General features: G+C 33.6%; 1 protein-coding gene across 4 annotated transcripts in view; it reads left to right on the top strand.

The window, feature by feature from the left end:
• Positions 1-13,900, top strand: part of ATRNL1 (attractin like 1) — an 861,353-nt gene that overhangs the window by 304,855 nt on the left and 542,598 nt on the right. For all 4 annotated transcript variants that reach the window (XM_055248210.2, XM_055248235.2, XM_055248225.2 and 1 more), the window contains one exon: positions 7,512-7,605. In XM_055248210.2, the coding sequence (XP_055104185.1) occupies positions 7,512-7,605 (94 nt within the window). The remainder of the gene's footprint in view (positions 1-7,511; positions 7,606-13,900) is intronic.

Below are 13,900 nucleotides of genomic sequence, written 5' to 3'. Positions count from 1 at the left end.
TAGTGAGACTCGCATTTATTCAGTAAGACTGATTAACAAAGGCTTGAGTCAACACCGGTAGAAGGTAATTGACATTGTGGACTTCTCCAGTAAAAAGCACTTAAGCACCCAAGGTATTCATCAAAGTTTAGTCTTAAAATAAACAAGCTAGCTAGGTAAACTACTGTGCCTTCCTTTGTTGCTACTTTAATTTGTTTAAAGGTAAAGGGACCAGGCTGCCTTTATCCAGTTCTATTACCGAAGCTATGCAAACTTCTTGGCCTTTCAAGATTTGTGTCCATCTCTATAACTATCTCTAATATTTTTCCTACCAGCCTGATTGAACCCCAACAAATGTTAATTTCAATTTCTAGTTGCAGGTTATTACTCTATTAATATAATTGTTTTCTATTGACGTTCAATTCAGGTAACACAAAATTATTATGAAATCTACAATCCAGTGGCATTTAGGACATTCCAGTGTTGTACAGCCAACACCTGTATCAGTTTCCAACCATTTCCATCACTGCAAAAGAAAACCCATAATCATTAAACAACCCAGCCCTGGGCAGCTACAAATCTGCTTTCAGACTTTATGGATTTACCTGTTTTAGGTATCTCCTATAAATTGAATCATGTAATATGTAATCTTTTGTGTTTGGCTTTTTTTCACTGCATTTTTTTTTAGATTCATCTATGTAGCATGTATTAGTACTTTATTTCTTTTCATTGCTGAATTATGTTCCATTGTATGGATATTTTATCATTCGTAAGTTGATGGGCCTTTGGGTTGCTTCCACTTATTGGCTATTGTGGATCTGATCACTCGTATCACTACTATAAATCTACTACTTACGCTATGATATATAGTATTGTCATCATCACTTTTGAAGGAAATTTGTGTTATAAATTTTTAGTTTTATTATGTGATTAAGTGTCGTTACCACTTTGTGTAAGGTACTGATGTTTTCCTGTGACATAATACATGATTATGTTTTGTGAATGTTTTATGTGTAGTTGGGAAGAAGGCGTATTCTTTGGTATCAAGGCATAAGCTTGGAATCTATTCAGCTATCTTATAATATCTAATTTAGTGATTATTTTCTTTAGGCCTTTTACAGTTTTTCATATTTTATATCTACTGTTTTGTACTAAGAGTGGTGTGCTGCTTTCTGCTAGGTGTGGTGTGCTAAAGTCTTTTTATTTGTCTCCTTACTCCTTATATCTTCTATGATTTTGCTTTGTAAACATAGTTGCTTTGTTATTTGTCACTGAAATATTCATAACTGTTATATATTCGTGGTGACTTTTAGCTTTGGTACTAAAATGGTCTTTGTCATATTTACTGCTTTTTTGGTTTAAGTTTTATTTTAATTTAATTGATACCAGGTTTGTAATCTCTGCAATCTTACTGTTTCATTTGCCTGGTAAACCTTCTCTATCTCTTATTTTTAGTTTTTCTGAGTCACTTGGTTCTAAATGTGGCTCTAATTTAGAGCATGTAGTTGGTTGTGCTTTATGAGACAAAATAGATAAGTTAAGCCTATTTATCTTCATTGTTATTATTGATAGGTTATTTTTTCTCATTTATGTTATATATACACATTATTTATAATGTGTATCATATTATATTTGTTGTGCTTATTTCTCTGTGATGTGTTTCTCTGCTCTTTAATTAAAAAAAAATATAGATTTATGCAGATTTGTATTTTTGTTCCATTACTCACCTTTGTTCTTTATGTTTTGAATTTTATTTTTAATTTTTAATTGACAAATAATAATTATATGTATTATGTGTTTGTGGGGTAAAATGTGGCATTTTGATATATGTTTTCATTTTGGAAGGATGAAACTAAGCTAATTATTTTTGTGTTAATAACATTTAAAATCTACTCTTAGTAATTTTGAAATATACATTCTGTCCAGTAGATTACTAAAGCTTATTCCTCCTAACTGAAATTTTGTACTGTTTGATCAGCCTTTCCTCTTTCCCCTTCCACCGCTCCTAACCCTGGCTTGTGGTAATCATCATTCTACTCTCTTCTATGAATTTGGTATTTTTTAGATCCCACATATAATTGAGATCATGTAGTAGTTGTCTTTTTGTGCCTGGTTTATTTCATTTAGCATTAATTCATCTTGTCTTTTTAAAAGCTGAGGCCAGATGCAGCAGCACTTTGGGAGGCCGAGGATGGCAGATCACGAGGTCAGGAGTTCGAGACCAGCCTGGCCAACATAGTGAAACCCCATCTCTACTAAAAATACAAAAATTAGACAGGCGGGCATTAGTGGTGGCGGGTGCTTGTAATCCCAGTTACTCGGGAGGCTGAGGCAGGAGAATCGCTTGAACCTGGGAGGTGAAGGTTGCAGTGAGCCAAGATTGCGCCATTGCACTTCAGCCCAAGACTCCATCTCAAAAACAAAAAGCTTAATAGTATTCAAATGTGTGTGTGTATATATATATTTCATCCAATGATGGACACCTAGGTTGCCTCTATATCTTAGCTATTGTGAATAATGCTGCAGTGAACTCAGGAGTACGACTATCTCTTTGGCATACTGATTTCATTTCCTTTGGATATATACCCAGAAGAGGAGTTACTGGACCATATGGTAATTGTAATTTTACTTTTCAGATGACATTGCAAAATCTTTTCATAATGACTGTTACTTTAAATTTTCACCAACAGTACATATGGTTCCTTTTTCTGCACATCCCTGCCAGCATTTGTTAAATTTCATCATTTTGATAATAGCCATTTAAACAGGTGTGAGGTGATAACTCATTGTCATTTTAATTTACATTTTCCTAATGATTAGTGATAGTGTACAGTTTTTCATATACCTATTAGCCATTTGTATGTCTGCTTTTACAAAATGTTTATTTAGGTCCTTTGTCCATTTTAAAATTGTGTTCTTTGTTTTCTTGCTATTGAGTTGCTTGAATTTCTTATGTATTTTGAATATTAGCCTCTTACCAGATGTATGGGTTGTGAATATTTTCTCCCAAATGTGGATTGTCTCTTTATTAATATTTCCTTTGTTGTGCTTAAGATTTTTAGTTTGATGCAGTCTCATTTGTTTATTTTTGCTTTTGTTTTGCATGTGCTTTTGGGAAAACCAAGAAATTTTTGCCCAGATCACTGTCATGTAGCATTTCCCTTATGTTTTCTTCTGCAGTTTTGGGTCTTACCTTTAAGTCTTTAGTGCATTTTGAGTTGATTTTTGTGTATCAAATAAGGGTCTAATTTCATTATTTTGCATGTGAATATCTGGTTTTCCCTGCATAATTTATTCAAGAGACTATCTTTTCTCCATTGTGTGTTCTTGACACTTTTGTCAAAAATCAGTAGATTGTCAGTGCTTGGGTTTATTGCTGGGCTCTATATTCTGTTCCTTTGGTTGATGTTCCTTTTATGTTCGTACTATGCTGCTTTGTTTAATATAGGTTTGTAGTATATTTTGAGATCAAATAGTTTGATGCCTTCAGTTTTATTCTTGCTCAAGATTGCTTTGGCTACTGGGCATCTTTTTAATTTCCATATGAATTTTAAAATTGCTTTTTCTCTTTCAGTGAAAAATGCCATTGGCATTTTGTCAGAAATTGCATTGACTTAGTATATTACTTTTGGTAGCATGGGCATTTTAACAATACTAATTATCCCAATCCATGCATAGGCTACCTTTCCATTTATATAAGTCACTCACTATTTCTTTCCGTAATGTTTTGTGGTTTTCAGCATTTAGATATTTTAAGTCCTTGGTTAAATTTACTTCAAAGTATTTTTTATGCTCTCATGAATGGGATTGATGTCTTAATTTCTTTTTCAGTTAGTTCATTGTTAGTGTGAAGGAATATTATTGATTTTCGTATGTGGATTTTGTATTCTGCAACTTTACTGAACTTCTTTATCAGTTCTAACATATTTTTGGTGGAATCTTCAGGGTTTTCTGTAGACAAGATCATGTCATCAGCAAACAGAAACAATTTAACTTTTTAATTAACTTTTTAATTTCCTATTTGGATGCCCTTTATTTCTTCTTTTTGTCTGTTTGCTGTGGCTAGAACTTTTAGTACTACATTGAACAGAAGTGGTAAAGGTGGACATCTTTGTCTTCTTTTTGATTATAGAAAAAAGCTTTAAACTTTTTGCCTTTCAGTATGATGTTAGCTGTGGGCATATCATAGGTTGATGCAAAAGTAATTGTGGAATATATGGCCTTTATTGTGTTGAGGCCTGGAGCCTGACAATGCCGGTACTAGTCTGGTAGTGGGATGGGTCTGGATTCTGATACTGCAATGGTCAGCATGGATCTTGGGACTGTCGGGTCATGCCTGGCCCTGAGTTCAGTGAGGCAGGTCTGGTGTTGCAGTCCAGTGAAAAGTTGAGTGCTTATTTCATTCTTCCCTGACTTGGGGGTATCTTGCTCAGTGTTGTGCTGCTTGGGCTTGTGGGGGGGTAATATGGATAATGTTAAACTGGCTTTTCTACCCTATTCAATGCATTTTTTTTTTTCTTTCGGACTGCAGTAAGGTGGCATAATCTCTTGCCTGGATTCCTTAGCTCTTGGGAAGGTATTTTCATGCATGGATAGTTTTTCAAATGGATGTTTCTATGAGAGATGAACACTAGAAAGTCTTATTCCACTATCTTCCTAACATCACTCCTCTAGAGTTTTTTTTTAATCCAGATATATGGGGGTTTTAGTAGAGCTTTATTTGTTTATTATTCATTGTTGACTTAATTGTATTGTCATCAGGACTCATTGTATGATACTATTTTTAGAAATTTGTTGCAGTTATCTTCATTTGCTAATGGCAAGTTAAATACTATAAATGATTTATATATGCTGGTTTTTAAAAACAAGGAATTGATAAACATAAAATTTAGGCTAGTGGTTACTTCTGGTAGGAAGAGGCAGTAAGATAGGTTAAAGGAGCAACACACAGATCGATACAAGTAGTAGCATTAGAAATCTAGTCCTTAAATTAGATAGTTTAATTGTTCCATTATATAAATTACTAAGTTTTATAAGAAGAAAATGTACATGCTATTTAAAATCACCACCATAATCTTTTGTCTTCACAAAAATAATGAGCAGTATTTACTTTTTTTAGATTTTTTCTTATATAGACGTAATTTATATCATTCCCAAGCAAGACATAGAGTATAATCAAAATACAACAGTTTTCTCTGTCACTGACCCTTTAAAATATATTCTGTGCAATACATTTTTCCCTTGATCTTGTATGAAATCTCAGATTCACTCTTAGTTAATATAAGGAACTCCAGAGAATTTAATTTGCAAACACGTGTGTAAGTAAATAATTAAAATTGTCTAGATCAGATAAAAGTAAGAACTCTGAACATATTTTGAAGCCAAATTTTCTCTTTTCCTCTATTCTATAAGTTCTTTCATTCTTAACCTAGGATTTTCCTCCTTTCCTGGCTCAATAATTTTTTTGATCTTTCTAGGGGAGAGGAGAAAATTACAGTCTATGTGTGAAGAATAGTTGTCATATTTAGTTAAGGTCCTCTGTGTGAGAGATGCACAATGGCTGATCTATTCTCACATGGGTGTCTTTGGGAGCTCTTCTGAGTCTTGACCTTTCTAGATGCAATTCTCGTGTTGTGTGGGAGACACATACTTTCTTCCTGTTCTGGCAACTTTTACTTCGGTTTTCAGTTGAAGTCCTCCAGTGCTTCCAGGCAGTCCTCTTGGTCAGAATATTAAGTAGATGCTGGCTAGCTGGAAGAAACATACTTTCTTTTCCTTGACTTCAGTGTTAGTACAAATACTTCCTAAAAGTAACTGTTTCTATTTGTCCTTCCACCTTGGTTAAATAGCCATAGCTGGTCACACCTAATTCAGAATTTCCTCTAATATGCCACCTAGATTTTAAGGGGACCCACAGCAGACTCTTCAAAAACTTCTGTGAAGTCCCACTCATTAGGCTTGTGTGAGAGGACAGACAACCACTCCCTTGGCAGGCAGAAGACTGGATTACTAACACTGAAATGGACTTTTCTGATAATCCTCATCCAATCTTTCCCCCTTTCACTCTTTTTGACTCTTTTATTGACACTATCTGGTTCAAAGATTACTGGTTTTGAACTTTTGTTTTAGTCTCTTCTTTTGAAAATGTTCATATTGGTCTTATACTTCACTTGGGTATACAGTATCTATTTTCTCTCAGAGACTCAATTGAACTAGCAATATGATTATCTGGTTACATTTGTTTGCATTTATTAATTCATTAGCATATATGTTAGAGTTACTATTGATACTGGAAGAAAAATAATGAAAAAGTTGAACATTGGGAAATTTTGACTCATTCACTTAGTTTAATATGTCTATACAATTCAGGAAAAGACCATATCACTTCATTTTTGTCAATAGAATGGTTTAGCTAACTGGTAGTGTACAAGAACAGCAGTAGTTCTCATTAGGTGTTGTCGAAAGGGTTAGTGACACTGTCAGCCTTGTCTCTTTAGAATGTGTTATTGGATTAAAGAATTAATTGTAACCTAGAAATACTGAAGGCAAAGATATCTGCCATGTGATTATATTGTTGTCAGTAAGAGAAAGTGGATGACAATACTTTGCAGTGGCTGTTAGAATGAAAAGGAGGGGTCAGATACAAGAAAGATTATACATGTAGAAATTAAAATCTACCAATTGACTGGATATTGGACACAATAGAGTGTGAGGTTTATGACCTAAATAATTGAACAGTGCTGTTTAAGAAAGGATTGCAAAGTAAGAAAAGGAGACAAGTTTATATGAACCAAATTAATCATGCAACCTTTACAAAATGGAAAGTTTTGTCTAGTACTCTAAAATGATGATCTAAAAGGACACTCTAAAAGGACGAGGATGATCTCAGAAGCTTAAAAGGGTGAATTTAGAGGAAATAAATAGATGTTCTTTTTTAAAACACAATCTGCAGCTATATTTTTATTATTCTTAGCAGTAGTAATAACAGTGGAAGTAATATCTGCCAATTATTAGTGCTCAATATGTTAGGTGTCTTAAATTACATTACCTCATTTAATTTTCACATCAATCCTGAAAGCTAAGTGCTGTTATTCTTCTTTTGCAGATGAAGAAATTAAGCATAAACAGGTTAAGTAAATTGTCCAAGGTCATATAGCGATTTTAGATGTAAATTTTGAACCCAAGCTGTTTGAGTCCAAAGCTCTGGCACTAACGCTTTGAAACTCACTTTATTAAAGAAATATACCAAAGTAAAAATGGAGAGATGCCCAAAGAAGAATTAGATAAATGCGTACATCCACAGTAGACTTCAGGATATCCCCCAATGACTTTAAGGAATTTCACAAAATTTTCAGAAAAGTGAATTTACTTCCCTTTAATTAAAAATAATTTATACTATCTGGTAACCTTAGTTTTTGTATGGCAAGAGGTAGTTACAGGACATAAAAATAAGGTAATAATAATACTTGAAATGTGAAATGTGCATGTTTGTGATGTAGAATATTCAATATCATTTCGGTTTTGACTTACAGTTTGTACATGCAGTGGCCATGCAAATATCTGTCATCTGCACACAGGAAAATGTTTCTGCACAACTAAAGGAATAAAAGGTGACCAATGCCAATTGTAAGTAAGAATGACTTTTTAGAACTTTTGTGGATTTAATTTGTGTTGTTGAAGTAATTTTTATGTTTTACTTTTTAATTTAATGTTGTGCTAGTTAGGCATACCTTTATTACAATTTTTAACTTTTATTTTAGGTTTGAGGGTACACGTGCAGGATTTTAACATGGGTGTATTGTATGATGCTGAGGTTTGGGATATGACTGATCCCACTATCCAGATACTGTGCGTAGTACCCAATAGATAATTTTAAAGTACTTTTTCCCCTTCCTGCCTCTCTCTCTCTAGCAGTTCCCAGTGTCTGTTGTTCCCATCTTTGCATCCCTGTGTGCCAATATTTAGCTCCCACTTATAAGCAAAAACATGTGGTATTTGGATTTCTGTTCCTGTGTTAATTTGCTTAGGATAATGTAGCCATGAGGATATGATTTCATTTTTTATGGCTGTGTAGTATTCCATGGTGTATGTGGACCACTTTTTCTTTATCCGGTCCAGTGTTGATGGGCATTTAGGTTGATTCCATGTCCTTGCTATTCTGAATAGTGCTGCAGTGAACATATAGGTGCATGTGTCTTTTTGGTAGAATGATTTATTTTTCTTTGAGAATTTACTTGCACCTAATGAATTCTCTTTAAAAATTAAACCTTTTAAATAACAATTTTGTAGAGGCTTTAAAACAACCCCATAGAACATGTTATCTTTTGAATTTCTAGAAAAAGAAGCATTCTTAATCTTATGTATCAAATCTACGTTATCTTTACACTTTTCTTTCATATTATACCTAATATAATGTCTCTATGCCCTTCTTTTTCAGTCATTTATTATTAATTCTGATAATTAATTCTAATTCTTGTCCTTTAACCCTTTCAGCTGGTTCCTTATATTCATCTTCCTCTCTTTTCTCTGTTCTTTCAGTATGCAGGAACCCACTACTGCTACTCTCCTGTCTGTACTTTCATGAACGATTTTGTCTTAGCATTTAGTTGTTATTCTAAAATTTTATTTTCCTTCAAAAATTAACTTTAAAAGGCAGCATTTTAGGCTATTTAAATTGTTTTTTATTCTTTTTCTTGTTTATGTATATTATTAAAATCAAATTTTTATGGTTTTGAATTCTATATGTACAAATACATGTTTATATTAGGTATATATGTACTGTATTTGACACAAATAATAAATCCCAACTATAATAATTACAGAAACATAGGGAAAGTTTAATAAAGAATTCTTCAAAACTATAAATATATAAAAATTTATACCTAAAGTCTATTAAGCATGGAAAATAATCCTTTTAATTTTATTTAAAATAAATATATTACTTGTTGCAGAGTTATCCTAAATATTTCAAGTTAGGTGATTATGTCTTTGCTTAGCCACCTAAGTATTACAGATTTTCAAATTCAGACAAAGTAAGTACAATCAGTTTTTATTCCTTCTCTATAGTCTCAAGTTAAATACAAGTTCACAGCAAAAGATCTTGGGGAAATTCCTATTAAGGAAGGCCATTTTGGTCTTAAAACCAATGGAATTAAATAATTATCTTCTGTTCTAAGATCAAGGATGCCTCTAATACTTTGCAACACTAAAGCTTGATTATAAGTAAGGCCAACTTCATGGGCATGTGGCCTGTGAATTTATACAGGTTCCCACACTTACAAGGGTAGCACACTTGGTTTAGTGCTCTGCTATCATCGTCTTGAAATTCTTAATAACTTTTAAACAAGAACTCTACATTCTTCTTTTGCACAATCCTCTCCTATTCCCTCAAATTATGTATAATAGCAGGTTCTGGTTATAAGTAATGTTGTTTCTCTTGATTAACTTCTATTAAATATGTTGGTTGGATAGCAGTGTGCAGCAATGAAAATATTTTCTATAGACCATAGTGGCAGTATTACAGATAAAAATAATATATGAGATTCTACCATGATAGTAAACACTGACAGTCTTCTTAGTATAGTTTTACATAAATAATATAGCCATATAACTATCCATAATAAATAGTTCTTTGATACAGTATTGCAGTAACATATTTTTGTTTACAGACAAAAGAAAGCAGAATTTTAATTCATTGAAATAGTGAGCTTGTAAGCTTAGCTAAAATAGAGTTATAAGATTTGGCATATGTGCAAAATATTAGAAAATCAATTATATAGTTCTTAATGATAAAAGTACATTTTCCCCATTCTCATTTATGGCTTTTTATGAAGAGGATAATAATGGAATACTAATTTGTAAAGAGTATTTTGTAGGTGGTATTTGTACACAGAATTCCATTCATTTACTTTTTTATTTATTTAGCTTTTGAGTATGGAGCAATAAAGAATAGGCTCATTATTTTGAGAGCAATTGATTGCTATAATGTGCTTATACCTGAAAAAAATGATTTGTTAGGAAGGAGAGCTAGTCCTTCAAATCAGTAAACAATTATTAAGTGAGTACTTGATACTATTAATGAAGATGAATAACATATGGTTTTTGCTGAAAGTATCTCAGACTAGCAGTGGAGACACTGACCAAAATACAATATACCAATTTCTTACATTAGTGATTTAATATGCTTATGAACCCCTTCCACTTCTTAGGATAATTTCTGTTTGGTTTTAAGTATTTAGTCAGATATCATATCTTATATATTCTTAATAACCATCCTAAACTGAAATTGGTTCTTTTCATATCTGTTAATTTCTTTTCTTGCATTATTTGTGTACTTGTCTGTATCCTTTACTAGAGTGAACTTTTGGGGGGACCATTGCAACAATACCACAATGTAAGTGTTCAATAAATTTGTTTAATAGAATGGAATGAAGAAAGTGTTGATGGAGCACTGAAAAGGGAAGTATTAATTTATTTTGGATAAGGAAAATTAAACAGAGGATGTTTGAACTGGAACCTGAAGGAGTAACACAATCAACTTTCTGGGAAAAGAAAATAGGAAACAAGGGGAAACAGCATCAGTAAAAGCAAAGAAGTAAAAATGAACATGATCATAGCATTTCCGGTCTTTGCTCAAGAATGTTGAGAGCTGGAAAAATATTGCTTCTACCCTTACAATGAAAGGGAAAAAAAGCTGGATAAACTGTAAATTCATGAGTTTTCTTGAAACCATTGGAGAACTGAGAAAACAGGGTAACCAAATGGCCGCAAATCTAAAGAGAGACAAGAGACTGCAGAGAGATGAGACATGAACATTGGCTTACCTGGAGTGAAATCATCTGGAAACTTATAAGAGGAGATCAGCTAGGGTGGTTGATATTTGGCAGGGATTAGGTATGCACTGTCAACATTGTGAAGCTCCTGGGAGCCACAGAAATTGGAAGAGTATGGAGAGCATACTCTTTGTAGAGTTTTCAAGCCACCTGTTGTGGCTGCCATTCCCTTCCACCAGTTGCTTAGGGAAAAAAATGAACATTTCGAGAGAGCATTCCTTGTGTTGTACCTTGTGGAAGGGATTGGCAGCCACAGTGGGCAGGGCATCAGTAGTACAGTCAAAATATTCATTTAGATGAGCACCAAATGATTCATTTTGCCATAGTAATGACAGTTCTCAGTCTTTTTTTGGCCCAAAACACAGCTGATCGTCAAAAATTGTAACTTAAAAATTAATTTCCATTTGTGTCATCTCTGATTTTTTGTGCAGTGGTTTTTAGTTTTCCTTGTAGAGATCTTTCTCTTGCCTGGGTGTTTTCTTAGGCACACATAATTGTGTGGCAGTTATGAATGGAAATTCTTTCCTGATTTGGCTCTCAGCTTGACTGTTGTTGGTGTATAGGAATGCTATTGATTTTTGCACATTGTATCCTGATACTTTGCTGAAGTTGTTTATCAGCTGAAGAAGCTTTTGGGCCGAGACTATGGGGTTTTCTAGATGTAGGATCATGTTGTCTGCAAACAGGGATAGTTTGACTTCCCTTCTTTTTATTTGGATGCCTTTGTTTATTTCTTTTGCCTGATTGCCCTGGTGAGAACTTCAGATACTATGTTGAATGGGAGTGGTGAGTGAGGGCATCCTTGTCTTGTGCTGGTTTTCAAGGGGAATGCTTCCAGCTTTTGTGCATTCAGTATGACGTTGGCTGTGGGTTTGTTATAGATGGCGCTTAATATTTTGAAGTATGTTCCTTCAGTACCTAATTTACTGAGAGTTTTTAATATGAATAGATGTTGAATTTTATAGAAAGCCCTTTCTGCATCTGTTGAGATAATCATGTGCTTTTTGTCTTTAGTTCTGTTTATATTATGAATCACATTTACTGATTTGCTTATGTTGAACCAACCTTGCATCCCAGGGATAAAGCCTACTTCATCATGGTGGATAAGCTTTTTGATGTGCCGCTAAATTGTTTGCCAGTGTTTTGTTGAGGATTTTTGCATCAATGTTCATCCAGGATATCCACCTGTAATTTTCTTTTTTTGTTGTGTCTCTGCCAGGTTTTGGTATCAAGATGAGGTTAGCCTCATAGTTTGAGTTAGGGAGGAGTCCCTTTTCCTCAATTTTTTATTGAGGAGAGTATATATGGTAGAATTCATCTGTGAACTCATCATGTCCTGGGTTTCTTTGGTTGGTAGGCTATTACTGCCTCAATTTCAGAGCTGATTATTGGTCTGTTCGGGAATTCTGTTTCATCCTGGTTCAGTCTTGGGAGGGCTTATGTGTCCAGAAATTTATCCTTTTTTATTTTCTAGTTTATGTGCATGGAGGTGTTCATAATATTCTCTCATGGTTGTTTGTATTTCTGTGGGTTCAGTGGTAGTACTCTTCTTGTCGTTTCTGATTGTGTTTATTTGAACCTTCTCTTTCTCCTTTGTTAGTCTGGCTAGTGGTCTAGGAATTTTATTATTTTCTTCAAAAACCAGCTCCTGGATGCATTGATCTTTTTATTTTTAATTATTTTTTTTTTGTGTGTGTGTGTCTTTTTCTCCTTCATTTCATCTCTGATTTTGTTTATTTCTTGTCTTCTGCTAGCTCTGGGATTTGTTTGCTCTTTGTTCTGTAGTTCTTTTAGTTATGATGTTAGGTTGTTAACTTGAGAGCTTTCTAACTTTTTGATGTGGACATTTAGTGCTATAAATTTCTCTCTTAACGCTTCCTGGAAGACAACCTAGGCAACGCCATTCAGGATGTAGGCATGGACAAATATTTCATGATGAAGACACCAAATGCAATTGTAACGAAAGCAAAAATTGGCATATGGGATCTAATTAAAGAGCTTCTGCATAGCAAAATAAAGCATCAACAGAGTAAACAGCCTACAGAATTGGAGAAGATTTTTGCAAACTATACATCTGACAAAAGTCTAATTTCTATCATCTTTAAGGAATTTAAACAAATTTACAAGAAAAAACCAACCCCATAAAAAGTGGGCAAAGGACACAACAGACACTTTTCAAAAGAAGACATACATGTGGCCAAAACTCATATGAAAAAAGTTCAACATCACTGATCATTAGAGAGAATTAAAACTGGACCTCTTCCTTACACAGTTAATGCAAAAATTAACTCAAGTTGGATTAAAGACTTAAATGTAAAACTATATAATTTGATTGTGCTGTGGTCCAAAAGACTGTTTGCAATGATTTCAGTTCTTTTGCATTTCTTGAAAAGTGTTTTAATTCTAATTATGTGATTGATTTTAGAGTGTATGCCATGCAGTGATGAGATGAATGTGTATTGTGTTCTTTTTGAGTGCAGAGTTCTGCATGTATCTATGAGATCCATTTGATCCAGTGCTGAGTTCAGGTCCTGAATATCTTTGTTAATTTTCTGTCTCAGTGATCTGTCTAATATTGTCAGTGGAGTGTTAATGTCTCCCACTATGATTGTATGGGAGCTTAAGTCTCTTTGAAGATCTCTGAGAACTTGCTTTATGAATCTGGATACTCCTGTATAAATGCATATATATTTAGGCTAGTTAGATTTTCTTATTGAATTGAACCCTTTACCATTATGTAATGCTGTTCTTTGCCTTTTTGATTTTTGTTAATTTAAAGTCTGTTTTGTCAGAAACTAGGATTACAACTCCTGCTTTTTTCTCTTTTTCATTTGCTAGGTAGATTTTTCTCCATTCCTTTGTTTTGAGGCTATGTGTGTCATTGCATGTGAAATGGGTTTCTTGAAGACAGCATACCAGTGGGTCTTGGATCTTTATTTGGTTTGCCACTCTATGTCTTTTAATTGGGGGCATTTAATCCATTTACATTTAAGGTTACCATAAAATACTTAATTTCCAACAGAATTTAACAAAGACATTGTTATGTCTTATACACAGTAAGTGTACTAACTAAACGTATTTTGGTTGGA

The sequence above is a fragment of the Symphalangus syndactylus genome, chromosome 2, assembly GCF_028878055.3.
Source record: "Symphalangus syndactylus isolate Jambi chromosome 2, NHGRI_mSymSyn1-v2.1_pri, whole genome shotgun sequence".
Classification (NCBI taxonomy): Eukaryota; Metazoa; Chordata; class Mammalia; order Primates; family Hylobatidae; genus Symphalangus; species Symphalangus syndactylus.
This window is presented reverse-complemented; position numbering and strand designations above follow the sequence as displayed.